The sequence below is a fragment of the Salmo trutta genome, chromosome 24, assembly GCF_901001165.1.
Source record: "Salmo trutta chromosome 24, fSalTru1.1, whole genome shotgun sequence".
Lineage (NCBI taxonomy): Eukaryota > Metazoa > Chordata > Actinopteri > Salmoniformes > Salmonidae > Salmo > Salmo trutta.
The window spans coordinates 28,538,956-28,560,188 of NC_042980.1; the positions used below are offsets into that span (position 1 = coordinate 28,538,956).

The following is a 21,233-nucleotide window of genomic DNA, read 5'->3' on the forward strand; positions in this document are numbered from 1 at the left end:
TAGGAAAATCTTGCTATAACCTCTAAAAAAAAGTTAACTTTTGCCACGAATAACCAAGACTCACATAAACACACACACACGGTCAGTGGCTGTGAGTGTATCCCCAGTATGCCCTGGAGCAGTTGTCTTACAGGAGCGTCATCGAAAGGCCTCTGGATAAAGAACAGTGACATCATCACAGAGTGTTAGTGTGGTGTGAAGTGAACCAGCCTGAGGCCAGATTAGTCTGGTGAAGAGGAGGAGGGGAAGAGAAGAGGAGGATGAACCCCCCTCCTCTACTTTACTTCCACCCTCCCTCCCTTTACCTCCCCAGAGAACAAATCAGAAAACCAATCAGAGAACCAATCAGAAACAGAGAAGCTGTAGAACATTGACTTCCAACACAGTTTTAATGGGTAAATATTCTATCATATCAGAAGAACAAAGGTTTTAACATACAAATAAAGATTACAAAGACGATAGGTTTACTACCCAGGCTACAGAGATAGACAGGTCTCCAGAGATAATAACGGTCTATCATTTCATTTGACCCTGTTTAATAATAAACCTCCAGCAACAGGAAATGGGAATTATTATGTAGATTGTAATTCATCTACATTTTTGTAGGGTTTGATTCATTTTCCGTTAATCAAGTCTGACATTTTGTAGTGGAAATGATAAACTTAAGAAGCCTTTTCAAACCTTGAATACACTACAAAATGCATTTTGAAAATTCTTTGCGACAACAGAGTGATCAAATGAAGATAGCAGATCTGTACATCAGCAACATCAACAGTAGATATAGAGAGTTCTCTACTTGCGTCCCAGGACAGCATCATAGATCTTGCCTGTCCTCTCCACCTGTATGTTTTGAAACCCTGCGGCTGTCAGCAAGGCAGTATACTCTGCTGCCGTCCGCTCTTTCCCCTCCGTCTGCACCAGCATGTTCAGAGAGTACAGCTGGGCTGTCAGAGGCCCTGACCCGTCTTCACACAGCAACGCCTCTACCACCAACACACCTCCTCCTACACGCACACACACACGCACACGCGCACACACACACACACACACAAACACAAACACACATACACACACACAAACACACGCACACATACACACGCACACACACACACACAAACACACGCACACACACACACGTACACAAACACACATTCTCGCACGCACATACACACACACACACACACACAAACACACATACACACGCACACAAACACACAATCTTGCACGCACACACACACACACACACACACACACACACACACACACACACACACACACACACACACACACACACACACACACACACACACACACACACACACACACACAGAGAGAAAACGTATAATGAGTGCCTGATTGCGTTCTTTGGCTCTGGGCTACGATGGCCTGGCTGTGATGTCAGTCAATGTGTGTTCTTCCTCAGTTGTCCTTCCCAGACTGCTGCTTACTCTGTTAGTTTCTATCAGAAGGTTGAGCTGAAGGTTAAAACAATATCCTCATTTGCATCTCTGAATGTGTGTGTGTGTGTGTGTTATGTTATTTCCAATGTGTGTGAGTGTGTTTGTGTTATGTAACAAGCCTCTGGCTACAGCGGAGCTCTCAAAGATCATAGTGTTTGTGTGTGGCTACTTGTGGGCTTGTCTGATAGGATGCTGTTCTTGACACAGTCACCCGAGGCGAGGGAGGGGGTGCGGAAGAGTAAGGAGAGGGGTGGTATTTGTGACAGTGCAGCTATGGGACATACACACACACAAACAGACAACAACAAACAGAATTTGGCTACCAGCTCTCACAGCCTCATGTCAGAATAGGACGTTCATTCATGTTTCTCAAACTTCAAGGTTGTTCGAAACGTCAAATTTCTAAGTGTTTAAGGTTAAGTTCAGGCATTAACCCTACTAAGCTATATGGAATTATTTTAAGGTCATACCAAGGATAATTTTGCTATTTGATTCAGAATTTTAAGACCCCTTGAAGTATAACAAAAAAAAGGTAGGAAGTTTGTTCTGAAATGTCTGTCCAATATCTGAGAGATATAAGAAAGATCAGGAAACATTATTATAATTTTTCAACTTGTATTTAACCCCTTATTTTGGGCACTAAACAGTCTCAATATACAGTACTTGAGTACAGAAGTTGGCAGATCGGCTGTACCGACTTCAGATAAGCCCCAAGAACCTTGTGGGGGTCATAGAGCAAAATGAAGAACACCATCGTGTTTGTGACAGTCTCAACCGTCAGATGCTACAGTTGTGAGAAGACTGATTTTCGGGATGTCTCATGGTCTGACAAACACTGCTCAATCTGTCACCTTTCACACCAGGATTTTTTTTTTAATCAGGATTTTTTATTATGCTATTTAGATTTCCGCGGGGGAGCGGGCATCGACTCTATGGGGTTAACTCCGAATTCTTTAGGTTAGGCATTAACTCCGAATGGTTAAGATAAGGCATTAACTCTGAATGGTTAAGATAAGGCATTAACTCTGAATGGTTAAGATAAGGCATTAACTCTGAATGGTTAAGATAAGGCATTAACTCTGAATGGTTAAGATAAGGCATTAACTCTGAATGGTTAAGATAAGGCATTAACTCTGAATGGTTAAGATAAGGCATTAACTCTGAATGGTTAAGATAAGGCATTAACTCTGAATGGTTAAGAGAAGGCATTAACTCTGAATGGTTAAGATAAGGCATTAACTCTGAATGGTTAAGATAAGGCATTAACTCTGAATGGTTAAGATAAGGCATTAACTCTGAATGGTTAAGATAAGGCATTAACTCTTGTCGTGGAAAATTGCGAGATTATGTTATAATGCTTGTATTGTATTATAATGGTTGTTTTATTCGTCAGAATAGAGTATTCTTAACTATTGTGTGTGTGTTCTACTGAGGATGGGCCTCTATGAGATAACACTGACAGAGGAGATTTACGATGTCTTTGGGTGATAAAACCTAAACAGCATTCCAGATAACATGAGGTAATGTTTTTGTGCTATGAAGTACCAGGAACGAGATTAGAGCCTCGTCTTAGGGACCAAACTGAACGATAATTTATAGCGAATGCTATCTGGCTAAGGGATACTCCTTTCTCATTATAAAGTCTTCCTTTGTGGACTGTTCCTAAGATCTGTGGTTCGTCATGTAGGTTGAGAGGGGTGTATCTTGGCTATAAAAGATCTTTGTACTTTTGTGTTGTTACTTTCAATGGTTCATTAGAAATGGAGCATCATTGAAAGTCATTGCTAATGCAAAGCTCTTATTATTAAAGATGTAGTTTAAGTATAACTCTGACTGGTGTGTGAAGTTTGTAACTCTCCTCATTTGGTAATGCAGAAATTAGCCACCACACTCTGAATGGTTAAGATAATAGTTAAGTTCAGGCATTAACTCCGAATGGTTAAGATAAGGGTTATGGTTTGGGATAGGCTTAAAACTAAAATCTCAACAACAAAAAAATTATATCGCTGGATTCGAACTAGCAACCTTTGGAATGAGAGCGCTCACTTTGCCTCTAGTGGCCAGTTTCCACGTCATCTCAGGAAGCCGTCAGACATGGATGGGCGTTGAATACTGACTTGTATCACAGGTGACCTGGCTGCATACACACACACACACACACACAGAGACAGCCAAGTCGCATCTGATCTTTCCCAGCTGGGAGAATGACTGAAGGAGAGAGCGAGCGATACAGGAGGATGTGTGTGTGTGTGTGTGTGTGTGTGTGTGTGTGTGTGTGTGTGTGTGTGTGTGTGTGTGTGTGTGTGTGTGTGTGTGTACCTGGTCTGCAGGCCCTGTAGACTTTGGTCAGTAGTTCTATGCTGCGCACGTCTGTCCAGTCATGAAGGATTCTGGCCAGAATATAGAGGTCAGCATCTGGCAGTGCATCTTTGAAAAAGTCCCCTACACACAAATATACAATGCTGTCAGTCAAAGACAATGGCTCCTCCCATCGCTCTGTCTGAGGTCACTGATTGGCTGTCTCTCGGTGTAGGAGTTGTCTACCTTCATGGAAGCTGACCCTCTGGTTGTCATTGGTAACAAAGTGTTCTCTGGATGTCTTCACCACTTTAGGGAGGTCAAAGATTGTCACAGTGCATTCTGGGTACGCCAACACACACTGCTTGGCTAGCGCTCCACTACAACCTAGAGAAAGAGTGAGGGAAAGAGAGCGAGAGAGATGCAGTGATGTGTAACATAGTATTTATAATCACAGGAATAAACAGCTAGACTTCCAGAGCGGGAAACCCGGAGATCATGTTGCCATGGTAACCTATAAAATGATTACTGACTGATGGACATTAGACCTGGGGGCAGGACTAATTAGCAGATCAATAATCCTTAACTGACCAATGAGGTGCTGTCCCAGGAGAGCCCGCCCAGCCCTGGTGTGTGTTTGTGATGTGATGTGTCATCTCTATGTGGGTTTTACACCCAGACAGTGTCTACAGAGACACTTCTAGAAACCTGGCCTGTCTGGAAGACTGTTGAGTCCTGAGGTTGGGTGTGCTTTATCAGAACTTTGTTTAGTGGAATCTGTATTCTGAACACACTCACTCTCATATCACAGACACACGCACCAACAGTTCAATAGTACAGGACAGGGGAGAGAAGGAATCAAAGAAAAAAGAAGAAAACAGAATGAAAGGGAAAAAAACCACAGAACTTTTTCTCTCCCTAGACTCTCCCTCTCTCTCTTTCCTTTTCAACAAAGTGTGTGTGTGTGTGTGTCAGCCTGTGTGTGTGTGTGTGTGTGTCTGACAGCCTCAGCTTGTAGCTGCACAGCTACCCCCTGTGGTCTCTGGAGTTATTACACACAGGTCTACTCTACAGTGACCTTTCACCTTATGTCAAGATGGTACACACACACACACACAACTCCTTACCCCCGAGGTCGTAGATGGTTGTGAAAGGTGAGAGGTTGAAGGCCGTCACCACGTCTCGACCACAGATGTTCCAGATGGAGTTCATCAGCTGCATAAACTTTACCATCTCCTCCTCAGACCTACACACACACACACACAAACACACACACACCTCTTTTCACACAGACAGTGCCAGACAGCTGTGCCCAGCAAATATAAACTGCTCTCTGAATGATTCACAACTCTGATTCCTTCTCCTCCTTTTCCTCCTCCCTCCTCTCCCTCCTTTCTGTCCTTCCCCGCCTCTCACACCGCCAACGACTGACAGATAGAGTCAGATAAAGAGTGAGAGAGAGAGAGAGAGAGAGAGAGAGAGAGAGAGTAATGAAGAGAAAGTGTTTTGTTCTAAAATAAATGTGATCCTTGAAAATCACTGAACCATAAAAAATACAATTTTCATTAGATTGACTGTGAAGCTCAAGGACATTTCACAACTTTCTCATTTCACTGACACTTTTTCTCCGGGCAGGAAAGCAGAGAGAGAGAATGTGTGGAGGACAAGGAGAATATGGAGAGAGAGTAAAGGTAGAGTAGAGATGAAGAGCTGTGTGTGTATGAGTGTCACCTGTACAGGGCTTCAAACAGATCTTCAGATTTAACACCGAACGCCTTCTCATACTGGTTACTGCCCTCCCTGGGGGGACAACGTTCAGGTTCCTGTTTCAATTCAAATCCAAACATGTTCTCCTTGGTGAACACAACTCAGGTGAGAGGACTCACCTCACAGCGTCAGTCAGGTAGTGCCAGCAGAGGTAGATGGTCTTGGAGCTGTAGTGGATGGACTGGGTCAGGGACACTGGACTGGACTGGGTCAGATACACACTGGACTGCTCTGTGTTACTGTACATCACTAGAGACACAGAGAGGGATAAAAAAAAGAGTGAGTGAGTGAGTGAGTGAGTTACCCTGTCCATCCAGTGTGTCTGCGTGTGTGTGTGCATTACCCTGTCCGTCCAGTGTGTGTGTGTGTGCGCATTTCCCTGTCCATCCAGTGTGTCTGCGTGTGTGTGTGCATTACCCTGTCCGTCCTGTGTGTGTGTGTGTGTGCGCATTACTCTGTCCGTCCAGTGTGTGTGTGTGTGTGCATTACTCTGTCCATCCAGTGTGTGTGTGTGTGCATTACCCTGTCCGTCCAGTGTGTGTGTGTGTGTGCATTACCCTGTCCATCCAGTGTGTGTGTGTGCATTACTCGGTCCGTCCAGTGTGTGTGTGCATTACCCTGTCCGTCCAGTGTGTCTGTGTGTGTGCATTACCCTGTCCGTCTAGTGTGTGTGTGTGCATTACCCTGTCCGTCCAGTGTGTGTGTGTGCATTACCCTGTCCGACCAGTGTGTGTGTGTGTGTGTGTGTGTGTGTGTGTATTACCCTGTCTGTTCAGTGTGTGTGTGTGTATTACCCTGTCCGTCCAGTGTGTGTGTGTGTGTGTGTGTGTATGCATTACCCTGTCCGTCCAGTGTGTGTGTGTGTGTGTGTGTGTGTGTGCATTACCCTGTCCGCCCAGTGTGTTTGCATTACCCTGTCCGTCCAGTGTGTGTGTGCATGTGTGCATTACCCTGTCCGTCCAGTGTGTGTGTGTGTGTGTGTGTGTGTGTGTGCATTACCCTGTCCATCCAGTGTGTGTGTGTGCGCATTACCCTGTCCATCCAGTGTGTGTGTGTGCATTACCCTGTCCGTCCAGTGTGTGTGTGTGTGCATTACCCTGTCCGTCCAGTGTGTGTGTGTGTGCATTACCCTGTCTGTCCAGTGTGTGTGTGTGCGTATTACCCTGTCCATCCAGTGTGTGTGTGTGCATTACCCTGTCAGTCCAGTGTGTGTGTGCGCATTACTCTGTCCGTCCAGTGTGTGTGTGTGCATTACCCTGTCCGTCCAGTGTGTGTGCATTACCCTGTCCGTCCAGTGTGTGTGTGTATTACCCTGTCCGTCCAGTGTGTGTGTGTGTGTGCATTACCCTGTCCGTCCAGTGTGTGTGTGTATTACCCTGTCCGTCCAGTGTGTGTGTGTATTACCCTGTCCGTCCAGTGTGTGTGTGTATTACCCTGTCCGTCCAGTGTGTGTGTGTGTGTGCATTACCCTGTCCGTCCAGTGTGTGTGTATTGAGTAGGTCCAGCCCGGTGCAGGCTGCCAGGAGCCTCTCAGTCCCGTCCTGGCTGGCCCTGATTCCCAGTGCTACCTCCTCTAGAGACAGGGGGTGCTGTGACGAGGCCAGCAGGTCAAACACACCCAGCTCACAGGCTGTGAACAGGGTCTAGGGGAGAGAGGGCAGGCTCAAACACACACATCAAACAGTGGTTGAGAATGGGACTTGAATCCTATGTGTGTGTGTTTTACCTTAGAGACCAGGAAGCCTTCCATATAGTCCAGAATCTTCCGGGGGTAGGCAGCAGCAGCAGTAGTAGTAACAGTAGTACCAGCTGGCTCCATTAGAAGTCTTCCCTGGTCCCTCAGCCTCTCACTAGACACCTCTGCCTGATCAGCGTAGGTTTGTCTGTCGCTGTATGAGACTGAGTGTCCCTGCAAGGCCTCCTGCTGTCAAAGGAGATCCGTATGAGTCCTTTAGGAGTGTGTCCTGTATGAGTCGGTCCCAAGTCGATCCTGGTTCTGCTGCTAGTCCTCGTGTGTATTGTAGTGAAACAGCCAATAGCTCTTCTAAATGTGTGGCAGTGAAAACGACTGAGGGAGTAATATTAATGACCACTGCTGCCTCAGTCTCAGGTTTAATCGGATAGCCCATAGGTATTGTGTGTGTGTGAGTGTGTGTGAGTACAGCCCCAGTCGGAGCAGAATAATCAGATTAGTCAAATAACCCAGATTACAGTCAGGGGCTCAGACCTTGATAAACACTACACACACACACACCTCATTCTGTTTCATACTGTCCTTACACTGGGGCCTGCTTTAACACCCACTATAACTACACACATTAAAACGGCAGTTTGTAATAGAATCACAGATTAGCTAGAATAATGAAATGTTTAGAAGGAATGATCTAGTAGGCATTAAGTTATCCATCCATTCAATCACATTTTTTCAGTGGTTTCTTTATTTGAACAAATAAAATGAGTGTGTTGAGGACATGCAGCCACCCATCAGAACAGAAAAACATGAGCATATACAGCAGATTGACGACACCCTGAACCTTTATACAACCTATATACAACGTTACCCACTCACTCTGCTCTGTTCACACACTCATCAATAAGGCAAATGAAATGTACACAGACAGGCAGGCTTCTGGCTTGAACTAGCAGGGACACCGTACAAAAAATGAACATGGTGACACTAGCCTTCAGTCTGGGGTGGGTGCTTTAAAACAGAGTCACCTAAGATTCTCTCTCACCAGAACACTGCAGACATCTTTAAATGTCACAGAACCACTTTATGTTCTAGTGACATCAACTTAGAACTGAAACTACTGTCTAGTCTGGTGGTTACACGTGGAACTTGGAAACGTGTGTCTGGTTCAGCTGTTGGACATTTTTTAGTCTGTCTTTGGCTTCGTTCCATTTTTCCTGGAGGGAAACACTTGACTTAGACTACAGCTGTCTATCTACTGCACTAGACTGTGCGGTGTCTGGCCATAGGACTACAGATCCCTGCTGAAGTTCCCAGAAACCCAGTAACACTGTTCTTCTGAAACACAAAACAGGCCATTCACTGTGACCCTAAAAAGTTTAAAGTATTTTTTCTATCTTTCCTCAAAGGAGACACATACTAACCAAGTGATCAAACTACAGTACATACAGCATCTACACTACATGTGTCAAACAAAACATAATAGCAGTGCAGCATTCTGTAACCTACAGATGATCGAAGAGCATTGGTGGAGGGAGGGAGAGAAAGAGAGGTGTGTGTGGAGACTGTAAGAAGCTGATATGGTCCAGAGACAGTGGGCAGCAGATAGCAGCATACAGAACCAGATCCCCTGACCGTGCATTACTAAAACTAGGCCCAGGCATAGGGTCCTCTTCTGTCTCCTCTGGCTGTATTGACAGTTTAGTGTCGTCTGGAATAACTACTACTATGCTTCCTGGAGTCCCTGTCTCTATCGCTGCTCCTGTCGCCACTCCTCTCCTTCTCCCTGCTGCTGTCTTTCTCGCTGCTCCTCTCTCTACTCCTAGAGCTGCTGCTACTAGATCTGCGCCTGCTGTCTCTATGTCGACTATGTCTATGTGTCCTCCCTCTGCTGTGGCTCCTCCCACTAGAGCTTCTGCTCCAATCACGGCTGGTGCTCCTGCTGCTGCGGCCCCGTCCATGGTGACTGCGTCTCCTGTGGATACAACTACCACTCCTCCTCCTGCTATAGCTTCTCCTCTTAGAACTACCACTTCTCCTCCATCTGCTATCACTTCTCCTCCTCCTCTGACTATCACTCCTCTTTCTACTAGAGCTTCTTCTTCTCCTGCTACCGCTGCGTCTCCGGCTGTACCACCTCCTGCCCCGGCTGTGGGACCGACTCCTCTCCCTCATCTCTCTGCTTCTCAACCCATAACCTCTTCTCTCCTCCATACCTTCTTCCCTGTCATCTCTGCCCCCTCGCCTCTCCTCCCATTCTCCTCGCCTCTCCTCCCTCCTTCCTATCTGTTTCTCAGTGACGTGTGATCGTACGGTAGCTCTGGGGCTCTCCTCTCCCCTTGGTCTAACCCCGTTCACCCCCAGGGCCCTGGCCGTCTTCCGCAGGTCGGAGCTGTCTCCCCTGGGCATGGTCAGGGCGGAGGGCTGGGTGGTGGAGGTCTGGTTCTCTCCCTCTCCTGCAGCCTTCTTCAGCAGGTTACCAACCAGTCTCTCCCTCAGCTCTCTCTCTCTGCGCTGCAGATCCAAGGCACGCCCCTTCTCTAACTCCACACGTCTCAGCTCCGCCTCCTGCTCCCGCCTGCAGGCCTCGAGCTGCTTCTGCCGGGCTAACTTCTCCTTTTGCCTGGCTAACTCCTCCTTCTCTTGCTCCTCTCTTTCTGCTCTCTCCTTCTCCTGCTGCTGCTGTTTCAGAGCCTGAGGGAAGGGAGAGAGAAATTATTAAGTGGTTCCTATCAGCATGTTTCCGTATTGAATGTTCAATGGCGCCATGTATCAAGTGTGTGTGGTTGTGTGTGTACCTTGGCCCTGCCCAGTAGTTCAGCGATAAGGCGTATAGACTCCAGGTTCCTCTGAGCCAACAACAGCCTTCTCTCCTCCGTCGCGATCTTTAACTGCAACTTCTTCTGCTCCACCTCCTGCCTCCTCTTCACCTTCTTTATGTTCCTCTTCTCCTCCCTCTCTCTCAGCTTCTGCTCCCGTTTCCGTATCCTCTCCGCTTTCCTCTGCACCTTTTCCTCCTCCTCCGCCTCTTTCTGTTTCCTACCACCACAGCAGAAGCATGGTACATCATCTAGTCTAATACATAGTTCTGCTACTGTCAACCAATACAGGCCCCAGTAGCCTAGTTCCTACCAGTGGAGGCTCCTCAGAGGAGGAAGGGGAGGACCAACTCTCCTCAGTGAATTTCATAAAAATAAAAATAGTGAAACACTTAAAAAGTTATCCTTTTTGGATAAACCTATACTAAATATATTCACGGCAGCAAATAATTGATTAAAACACAATGTTTTGCAATGAAGGTCTACAGTAGCCTCAACAGCACTATGTAGGGTAGCACCATGGGGTAGCTGGAAGGACAGCTAGTTTCTGTACTCCTCTGGGTACAATGACTTCAATACAAAACTTAGGAGGCTCGTGGATCTCACCCCCTTCCATAGACTTACACAGTAATTATGACAACTTCCGGAGGACGTCATCCAACATATCAGAGCTCTTGCAGCATGTTGTCCACCCAATCAAAGAATGAATCTAGTACTGAAAGCATAAGCTACAGCTAGCTAGCACTGCAGTGCAAACAATGCGGTGAATAGTTTACTGAAAGACAATAGTTGAACAGTTTTGAAAAACATTTTAATCTTAAAAAATGAAGAAGCAAAAAAGAGAGAGAGCTAGCTATATTTCATATTTTTTCCCCCACTTTCACTTAGCTAGCAAATGCAGCTAGCTAATTTAGCCTATTCAAACACCCAGCTCAAACAGAGAGGGATGCTGTGTTACCTAGCTAGCTCTGGCTATCCAACACTGGAACTCTTCCAAGTCAAGGTAAGCTTTTGGTTTTAATAATTTATTGCCACCAGGGCCTGCCGGTGTAACTGCTAAACTGCTTGCTAACTGTACACCGTACTGCATGATTGTAACGGGTTTACTAACACGTTAGTTCTAGTAACTATGTTAACGTCACGTTAGCTAATATGGTGAGAATAATGTAGGCTGTGTGTAGTGGTTAACAGTTATGATTTGGCTTGGAAAGGTTCTCTTGCCTGATCACAGACAGCTGATGTGTTGTGTACAGAAGTCCACAAGTGAAAGGAAAAGGTGAGGAGGAGAGCGTGTAGATGCGAATTATCCAATGATCGAAAGGATCATGCTGTTTGTGTGTGGCTGCTATGAAAGTGAACTGTGTTTGCGTGTGATCAGGGGTGTATTCATTCTGCCGATTCTGTTGAAAGACTTTCTTAAACTGAAGCAAATGGAACGAAACGGGGATAAACATACCCGAATATGTCCAAGAGAAACTAATTTGCAACTGTTGGACCAATGATTACACCCTAGATCAGCAAGATGCAGGCAAGATTGTGCAAGGCAGTATTGAATGTGTCAATGTCTTACCTTGATTAGTTAAATTTCTATCGACCTACATTGTAAACTTTAATTCACAGGCTGGGTTGTAGCAACCTCATGAGTATCATGTAGAGTATCATGTAGTAGCCTAAACCTATCAATGTTACATTGAGCTGGGTGAATGGAATATGAATGACAGTCATCCAATATGCTGAAATAGAAATAAGGCCATGCTCCAAAAAAAAAAGAACCGTCCTCCCTCATCTTAAACAGCACCGACCGCCACTGGTTCCTACCACCTTCTGTTCGCAGATCTGAAGGACTGGATGGGTGACCACAATATGGTGGAAGCTCCCTTCTGCACACTTGAAGACAAGGTCATTTACTTTTAAAGGTAATTTATGGTTGAGCTGACACAGTGTTTCCCATGAAAGTAATCCCTGCAAACGTCGGGCTAATGCCTTTGAAAGAGGCTTTGTCGGCTGTATATTGACTTGTGCTATTGCGCGGTTCGGACTGAATCCCCGGCCTAAGAGCCATCACCATGACTAAGATCACGGTAGAGACACTTATGAAGCAAGGACTAGGAAAACGGTAGGGCCAGTAAAGAAGAAAGGATTAGATAGACAGGGGTCAATGTTTTCAGACCAAGCACATGAATTCTTCATCCTCTTCTCTCACTATACCTCTCCTCCTCCTTGCGTTCCTCCTCCTCCTTCTCTCTGCGTTTCTGCTCCTCCCTCTGTCTCTCCAGCTCCTGTATTCTCAGTCGTTCCTGCTGGCGTCTCTTCAGAGCCACGTCACTCAGGTGCTTACTGGTGTCAAAGGTCACCTGACAGGCAGATAGAAAAAAATACAGTGAGCCACCTGATTAGAGTTGGGGTAGGACTACAGGGTGCACTAGTGACATTCAGGTCACCTGACAAAAAGACAGACAGACATGCTACTCTCCTGCCCCCCCCCCCCCCCCCCCCCCCCCATCTCCTCCTCATCCCGCCCCTCATTCTCTTAATTTGGGTTGAGAGGCTTTGACCCCTGTGGATTAGACACTCAGATCTCTCTCCTCATTTCTCCCTCTGCCCCACCCTCTTTCTCTCCATCCTCTTCTCCCTCTTCATTAAGGCAGCACGGCTTAGTTTTGGATTAGGGACCAGGTCCCTGGTTTAGCCCAGTGATCCTTGGAATTATAATACAGCCCTGACTTTCATTTCACTAAAAGGCCTTAAACCTGTTGCCCTACACAAGCCTTTCTGTACTGACTCTAACCCTCCCTTCTCATTAACTAACACACAACAGGACAATCCCCTCTTCCCTAACCCAGATCTAACCCAGCCTTACCGCCTCTCTCTTCTATTGATGTTTCATCCCTCTTAGTGTGGTTATATACACTGAGTGTACAAAACATTAAGAACACCTGCTCTTACATGACAGACTGACCAGGTGAAAGCTATGAGCCCCTATTGATGTCACCTGTTAAATCCACTTCAAATCAGTGTAGATGAAGGGGAGGAGACAGGTTAAAGAATGATTTTTAAGCCTTGAGGCAATTGAGACGTGGATTGTGGATGTGTGCCATTCAGAGGGTGAATACGCAAGACAAAATAGTTAAGTGCCTTTGAACGAGGTAAGGTAGTAGGTGCCAAGCACACCTGTTTGTGTCGAAAACTACAAATCTGCTGGGTTTTTCACGCTCAACAGTTTCTCGTGTGTATCAAGAATGGTCCACCACCCAACTTGCCAACTGTGAGAAGTATTGGAGTCAACATGGGCCAGCATCCCTATGGAACGCTTTTGACACCTTGTAGTCCATGCCCTGAAGAATTGAGGCTGTTCTGAGGGAAAGGGGGGGGGGGGGGTGCAATTCAATATTAGGAAGGTGTTCTTAATGTTTTGAACACTCAGTGTACGTGTGTGCCTGTTTATTTATTTTTATTTCACCTTTATTTAACCAGGTAGGCCAGTTGAGAACAAGTTCTCATTTACAACTGCGACCTGGCCAAGATTAAGCAAAGCAGTGTGACAAAAACAACACAGAGTTACACATGGGAAAACAAATGTACAGTCAATAACACAATAGAAAAATGTATGTAGTGTGTGCAAATGTAGTAAGATTAGGAAGGTAAGGCAATAAATAGGCCATAGAGGCAAAATAATTACAATTTTGCATTAACAGAGTGACAGATGTGCAGATGATGATGTGAGAGTAGAGATACTGGGGTGCAAAAGAGCAAAACATTTTTTTTTTAATAACAATATGGGGATGAGGTAGTTGGGTGTGCTATTTACAGATGGGCTGTGTACAGGTACAGTGATCGATAAGCTGCTCTGACAGCTGATGCTTAAAGTTAGAGAGGGAGATATAAGTCTCCAGCTTCAGTGATTTTTACAATTTGTTCCAGTCATTGGCAGCAGAGAACTGGAAGGAAAGGCGGCCAAAGCAGGTGTTGGCTTTGGGGATGACCAGTAAAATATACCTGCTGGAGCGCATGGTATGGGTGGGTGCTGCTATGGTGACCAGTGAGCTGAGATAAGGTGGGGCTTTACCTAGCAAAGACTTATAGATGACCTGGAGCCAGTGGGTTTGACGACAAATATGTAGCGAGGGCCAGCCAACAAAAGCATACAGGTCGCAGTGGTGGGTAGTACATGGGGCTTTGGTGACAAAACGGATGGCACTGTGATAGACTACATCCAATTTGCTGAGTAGAGTGTTGGAGGCTATTTTGTAAATGTCATCGCCGAAGTCAAGGATCGGTATGATAGTCAGTTTTACGAGGGTATGTTTGGCAGCATGAGTGAAGGAGGCTTTGTTGCGAAATAGGAAGCCGATTCTAGATTTAATTTTGGATTGGAGATGCTTAATGTGAGTCTGGAAGGAGAGTTTACTGTCTAACCAAACACCTAGGTATTTGTAGTTGTCCACATATTCTAAGAACCGTCCAGAGTAGTGATGCTAGTCAGTCGGGCGGGCGGGTGTGGGCAGCGATCGGTTGAAGAGCATGCATTTAGTTTTACTAGCATTTAAAATCAGTTGGGGGCCACGGAAGGAGTGTTGTATGGCATTGAAGCTCGTTTGGAGGTTTGTTAGCATAGTGTCCAAAGAAGGGCCAGATGTATACAGAATGGTGTCGTCTGCGTAGAGGTGGATCAGAGAATCACCAGCAGCAAAAGCAACATCATTGATATATACAGAGAAAAGAGTCGGCCCAAGAATTGAACCCTGTGGCACCCCCAGAGACTGCCAGAGTTCCGGACAACAGGCCCTCCGATTTGACACACTGAACTCTATCTGAGAAATAGTTGGTGAACCAGGCGAGGCAGTCATTTGAGAAACCAAGGCTATTGAGTCTGCCGATAAGAATGCAGTGAGAGTCGAAAGTCTTGGACAGGTCGATGAAGACGGCTGCACAGTACTGTCTTTTATCGATGGCAGTTATGATATCGTTTAGGACCTTGAGCGTGGCTGAGGTGCACCCATGACCAGCTCGGAAACCAGATTGCATAGTGAAGAAGGTACGGTGGGATTCGAAATGGTCGGTGATCTGTTTGTTAACTTGGCTTTCGAAGATTTTAGAAAGGCAGGGCAGGATGGATATAGGTTTATAACAGCTTGGGTCTAGAGTGTCTCCCCCGTTGAAGAGGGGGATGACCGCAGCAGCTTTCCAATCTTTGGGGATCTCAGACGATACGAAAGAGAGTTTGAACAGCGTAGTAATAGGGGTTGCAGATCATTTCGGAAGATAATTTTAGAAAGAGAGAGTCCAGATTGTCTAGCCCAGCTGATTTGTAGGGATCCAGATTTTGCTGCTCTTTCAGAACATCAGCTGTCTGGATTTGGATGAAGGAGAAGCAGGAGGGACTTGGGCAAGTTTCTGCGGGGGGTCCTGAGCTGTTGGCCAGGGTAGGGGTAGCAAGGTGGAAAGCATGGCCAGCCGTAGAAAAATGCTTAATGAAATTATTGATTATCGCCGATTTATCGGTGGTGACGGTGTTTCCTAGCCTCAGTGAAGTGGGCAGCTGGGAGGAGGTGCTCTTATTCTCCATGGACTTCAGTGTCCCAAAACTTTTTGAATTAGTGCTACAGGATGCACATTTCTGTTTGAAAAAGTTAGCCTTAGCTTTCCTAACTGACTGTGTATCTTGGTTACTGACTTTCCTGAAAAGTTGCATACCGCAGGGGCTATTCGATGCTAATGCGGTACGCCACAGGATGGGGTGAACCATGGGCTATATCTGGTCTTAGTTCTACATTTTTTGAATGGGGCATGCTTATTTAAGGTGAGGAAAGCACTTTTAAAGAGCAATCAGGCATCCTGTACTGACGGGATGAGGTCAATATCCTTCCAGGATACCCGGGCCAGGTTGATTAGAAAGGCCTGCTCGCTGAAGTGTTTTAGGGAGTGTTTGACCGTGATGAGGGGTGGTCGTTTGACCGCGGACCCATTACAGACGCAGGCAATGAGGCAGTGATCGCTGAGATCCTGGTTGAAGACAGCAGAGGTGTAGTTAGAGGGCAAGTTGGTCAGGATGAGGGTGCCCGCGTTACGGATTTAGGGTTGTACCTGGTAGGTTCCTTGATAATTTGTGTGAGATTGAGGGCATCTAGCTTAGATTGTAGGACGGCCGGGGTGTTAAGCATATCCCAGTTTAGGTCACCTAACAGTATGAACTCTGATGATAGATGGGGGGCAATCAATTCACATATGGTGTCCAGTGCACAGCTGGGGGCTGAGGGGGGTCTATAGCAAGCGGCAACGTTGAGAGACTTATTTCTGGAAAGGTGGATTTTTTAAAGTAGAAGCTCGAATTGTTTGGGCACAGACCTGGATAGTATGACAAAACTCTGCAGGCTAACTCCGCCCCCTTTGGCAGTTCCATCTTGTCGGAAAATGTTGGGGATGGAAATTTCTGAATTTTTGGTGGCCTTCCTAAGCCAGAATTCAGACACGGCTAGGACATCAGGGTTGGCGGAGTGTGCTAAAGCAGTGAATAAAACAAACTTAGGGAGGAGACTTCTGATGTTAACATGCATGAAGATATCTGTAGCATGGATAGTGTGTGTAGTTCAGTACCTTGATGTTGCAGGCCACAGCCTTGCCGTCCTCTCCTTTGTACATGAGCTTCATGCCTCTCAGTGTGTCCATGGCCTTGGCGAAGCCATCGTACTCCTGGTACTGGACGTATGCCTCAAAGTTAAGATGGCCGCCGAAGGTGAAGGTGTTGAAGTTCTTATCAAGAGTCTCCTCTCTGTACGGGTCCAGCATGGGGATGTCCACGTGACGCACCGGACCAAAACCCTGGGAGGAGATGTACGGTTAGGGGGTGTGTACGTTAGGGTTAGTGGGGATGTGTGTGTTAGGGTGATTGACTGATCAATGATGGATTGAGTGATTGCTAGGTATATGGTGCGTCCCTCCGTACCTGGAAGACAGCCTGCAAGGCGGTCTCGGAGGGCCGGTCGGGGGGTCCGTCAGGCAGGATAAACCAGCGACAGGGCAGGCCCTCCAGGTGGATGGTGTCTGGCCTCTCCCCTGGAACAGTATCGTTCATGTCCTTGGCGTCACGGAAGAACGAGTCCCAATCATAACGTGTCGGGAAGTCCATCTTATTCTCTACCGCACGCACCTAGACATCCCACAGAGAAATTATTCATTATTATCAATTGATTGGGAGAAAGAGAGCTCTGTTTTGCAAGAACCTGGGGAAGGCTGTCCATGACCAAAAATACAGACTGTTACACTCTACATTTCCCCTGTACATTTTCAAGCCTACACAACATTATCTCCGCTACCTTGAGTATGTCAGTGAAGCCGCTGAGTTTGATGCTCTTCCCGTCCAGTTTGGCCAGCAGGATCTTCACCACCCCTCTGTTCTCCACTTCGCCCTCAAAACGGATGAAGTCCATTGTGCTCTTAGAGATCCTGCAGAGACAGAGGTGGGATGTTTACCGCTCCATACAATACATATATCAGTACCAGAAAATATTGATACCAGGCAACCCATTGGCCGTATTATCAGTATTGTCATGGTTTAATGTAGGTTATTGTAGAGTTATTAGCTTGGTTATAGCTATAACAACACACACAGAAAACATGTGACCTATGACTAACAGTATGAATATGTTCCTATAGATAGGGGCAATTCCATGGAGACAGGGTTATGCAGAGACTCAAATGTTTCACTTTAAAATGTACAGTACCAGTCAAAGGTTTGGACACACCTACTCATTCAAGGGTTTTTCTTTATTTTTACTATTTTCTACATTGTAGAATAATAGTGAAGATATCAAAACTATGAAATAACACATATGGAATCATGTAGTAACCAAAAAGTGTTAAACAAATCAAAACATATTTTATATTTGAGCTTCTTCAAAGTAGCCACCCTTTGCCTTGATGACAGCTTTGCACACTCTTGGCATTCTCTCAACCAGCTTCATGAGGTAGTCACCTGGAATGCAATTAAATTAACAGATGGGTCTGGTTAAAAGTAAATTTGTGGATTTTCTTTCCTTCTTAATGAGTTTGAGCCAATCAGTTGTGTTGTGACAAGGTAGACAGCCCTATACAGAAGACAGACCTATTTCATAAGAGACCAATTCCATATTACAGCAAGAACAGCTCAAATAAGCAAAGAGAAACAAAAGTCCATCATTACTTTGAGACATTAAGGTCAGTCAATGCGGAAAATGTCAACTACTTTGAACGTTTTTTCAAGTGCAGTCGCAAAAACCATCAAGCGCTATGATGAAACTGGCTCTCATGAGAACCGCCACAGGAAAGGAAGACCCAGAGTTACCTTTGCTGCAGAGGATAAGTTCATTAGAGTTGCCAGTCTCAGAAATTGCAGCCCAAATAAATGCTTCAGAGTTCAAGTAACAGACACATCTCAACATCAACTGTTCAGAGACTGCGTGAATCAGGCCTTCATGGTTAAATTGCTGCAAAGAAACCACTATTAAAGGACACCAATAAGAAGAGACTTGCTTGGGCCAAGAAACACGAGCAATGGACATTAGACCGGTGGACATCTGTTTTTTGGCCTGAGGAGTCCAAATTTGAGATTTTTGATTCCAACCTGCCATGTCTTTGAGACGCAGAGTAAGTGAACAGATGATCTCCGCATGTGTTTCCCACTGTGAAGCATGGAAGATGAGGTGTGATGGTGCTTTGCTGGTGACTGCCTGTGATTTATTTATAATTCAATGCACACTTAACCAGCATGACTACCACAGCATTCTGCAGCGATACACCATCCCATCTGGTTTGCACTTAGTGGGACTATAATTTATTTTTCAACAGGACAATGGCCCAACACACCTCCAGGCTGTGTAATGGCTATTTGACAAAGAAGGAGAGTGATGGAGTACTGCATCAGATGACCTGGCCTCCACAGTCACCCGACCTCAACCCAATTGAGATGATTTGGGATGAGTTGGACCGTAGAGCGAAGGAAAAGCAGCCAACAAGTGCTCAGCATATGTGGGAACTCCTTCAAGATTATTGGAAAACATTCCAGGTGAAGCTGGTTGAGAGAATGCCATGAGTGTGCAAAGCTGTCAAAGGCAAAGGGTGGCTACATTGAAGAATCTCAAATATAAACTATATTTGATTTCTTTAACACTTTTTTGGTTACTACATGATTCCATGAGTTATTTCATAGTTTTGATGTCTTCACTATTATTCTATGAGTAGATTTGTCCAAACTTTTGACTGGTACTGTATGTCAAATAAAAACCAATGGTTGGAAAGTTAAACAAACCATTCAAATGCATGCACAATTAATACTTTTAACAGTTTATTTGAAGAACTGTTTGGTAACAGAATGATGGCACAAAGTCATTCTGTTACCAAACTTTGCATCTGAACTGTTCTTCAAGTAAATGTGTTTTTGTAAAATGTTCATTGGAAATTGTTAAAAGTCATCCTTGTGCATGGAGTTGTATGGTTTGTTTTGCAATCATTGGTTTATGTTTGACATACATTTTAAAGTGAAAAAGCAGAGTGTCAGCATGACTGTTACCATGGAATTGCCCATAGGGCCCATGCCTACCTGAGGGCAGAGAACTGTTCAGGAGCTACCATTGCCTTCAACCTCTCCATCACCTCCCAGTTAGAGATGCTCTTCCCAGGCAGCTTCAGCTGGGGCAGTGCCACACTCACCTGAAAGAGAAATCATACAATACATATCACAATACATGCTCACCTGGAAGTCAAAAACATTAAGTTGGAGATGCTCATTTAACTACTTCCGGTCCAAGTGTATGTGACAGTGTGCATGTGAATCACTCACAGTCATCTTGGCAATGGGTTTCAGGAACAGGTTGTACTCCTGACACAGACACACCGCCTCAGTGGTGTCATGGACGATGGTGGTCATCATGACACCTGACTACAGAAACCTGGGGGATGAAGAGAAAGATGGGGGTGATAGAGGGGAGCTAGTCAATGGGATCAGTGTGGAAAATGTGTAGATGTGCTGTGTCTTTCATACACGAATTGCCTACCATCACTGGATATCTGGCTGGCCAGCCAACTAACGTTAACTATAATTCATACAGAAACTGCCAATGAATATATTTATCTTGCTAGCTACTGTAACGTTAGCTAATAGTATTTCCTTTTAAACATTAGCCATGATCTTGGTATGTTTTATCGAGTCACTAGAAAGCAGACATCACTGTGACACATTTGCTAGCAAACTAGCTAAATATCCGATATGTAGCTAGTTAGCACTGAAACTAAAAACCAAAGGTAGCTAGCCGACTAGCTGCTAACGTTACGACTGAGTGGTTTCAGATAGCTAGCACAGCAGTTACAGTAACGTTAGCTGGCTAACGGTAACCAATGCGGCCGCAGCACTTTTATCCTCAAAACAAACAATGTAATAATTTACAGTTAGTACGTATAAACACCAACCTGTTTCACCAGCAGCTAAATATATGTACTTTATGTTGTTTGCATGTGTTAAAACTAGAATATCTCCACAACACGTCAGTTAACTGCACTTTTCTCCACAACAAATGTAGCTACTGGCGGAAACTTCCGAGTTGGGTGAACTTTGAACTTACCATAGACACACGAAAGCGTTTTACTGTAGAATTAAACATTTATCGCCACCTTGCGACGATCCCTGAAGCGCATTTGCTCATACCGTAATTATTTACTAACGAAATTAACAAATAACGTCGTAACGTTAGCAGCTAGTGGGCTAGCTATCTTTGGTTTTTAGTTTCAACTTATGACATTTCTTCATCTTTTTAAAAATACAAAATCGTATACGGATAAATTGCAAATTGTCAAGAACAAAAAATGGTATCAAAAGTATCCACTAGAGAGCAGCAAACGTCATGAATACATTTTGACAAAATATAATATTGGCAAATACACATTTCTTCATCTTTTTAAAAATACAAAATCGTGTACGGATAAATTGCAAATTGTCAACAGCAAAAAATGGTATCAAAAGTATCCACTAGAGATCAGCAAACGTCATGAATACATTTTGACAAAATATAATATTGGCAAATACACTTTTCCTTTCGTCTTTCTAAGATTTCTGCAAATGGAAACCTACGGCTGGAGTAGGCATGAGAGTAGGGGGAGTAGAGTGAGCACCCCAAAAGAGTGAAGTACAGTGAGCAGCACCCCGCTCTCTCTTTCCTCTCTCATCCCTCT

At 45.1% G+C, this 21,233-nt stretch overlaps 2 protein-coding genes across 2 annotated transcripts; both read right to left on the reverse strand.

Annotated features, from left to right (window-relative positions):
• Window positions 1-370: 370 nt before the first annotated feature.
• Window positions 371-7,808, reverse strand: LOC115161042 (acetylserotonin O-methyltransferase). Its single transcript, XM_029711723.1, has 8 exons — window positions 7,252-7,808; window positions 6,994-7,168; window positions 5,645-5,774; window positions 5,490-5,558; window positions 4,886-5,004; window positions 4,005-4,145; window positions 3,780-3,902; window positions 371-1,004 (listed from the first exon to the last, which is right to left on the reverse strand). Exons 1-8 carry the CDS (start codon window positions 7,342-7,344, stop codon window positions 793-795), a joined length of 1,062 nt encoding a protein of 353 aa, XP_029567583.1. The 5' UTR covers window positions 7,345-7,808; the 3' UTR covers window positions 371-792.
• Window positions 7,809-7,942: 134 nt separating this feature from the next.
• Window positions 7,943-20,604, reverse strand: LOC115161043 (A-kinase anchor protein 17A). Its single transcript, XM_029711724.1, has 9 exons — window positions 20,475-20,604; window positions 19,849-19,957; window positions 19,609-19,718; window positions 17,348-17,477; window positions 16,978-17,181; window positions 16,629-16,853; window positions 12,243-12,388; window positions 10,014-10,254; window positions 7,943-9,909 (listed from the first exon to the last, which is right to left on the reverse strand). The coding sequence occupies exons 2-9, from the start codon at window positions 19,936-19,938 to the stop codon at window positions 8,917-8,919; spliced, it is 2,139 nt and encodes a 712-aa protein (XP_029567584.1). The 5' UTR covers window positions 19,939-19,957; window positions 20,475-20,604; the 3' UTR covers window positions 7,943-8,916.
• Between the last annotated feature and the right edge of the window lie 629 nt (window positions 20,605-21,233).

Excerpts from the sequence above, each read along its gene's own strand:
- LOC115161042 (XM_029711723.1), bottom strand. The coding sequence starts at position 7,344 with ATGGAGCCAGCTGGTACTACTGTTACTACTACTGCTGCTGCTGCCTAC. Across the intron at positions 5,559-5,644 it reads TACCTGACTGACGCTGTGAG|GGAGGGCAGTAACCAGTATG; the intron begins GTGAGTCCTCTC and ends TTGTCCCCCCAG. Across the intron at positions 5,005-5,489 it reads CTGTTTGAAGCCCTGTACAG|GTCTGAGGAGGAGATGGTAA; the intron begins GTGACACTCATA and ends GTGTGTGTGTAG.
- LOC115161043 (XM_029711724.1), bottom strand. The coding sequence starts at position 19,938 with ATGATGACCACCATCGTCCATGACACCACTGAGGCGGTGTGTCTGTGT. Across the intron at positions 17,478-19,608 it reads GAACAGTTCTCTGCCCTCAG|GATCTCTAAGAGCACAATGG; the intron begins GTAGGCATGGGC and ends CTGTCTCTGCAG. Across the intron at positions 17,182-17,347 it reads GCTTCACTGACATACTCAAG|GTGCGTGCGGTAGAGAATAA; the intron begins GTAGCGGAGATA and ends TGGGATGTCTAG.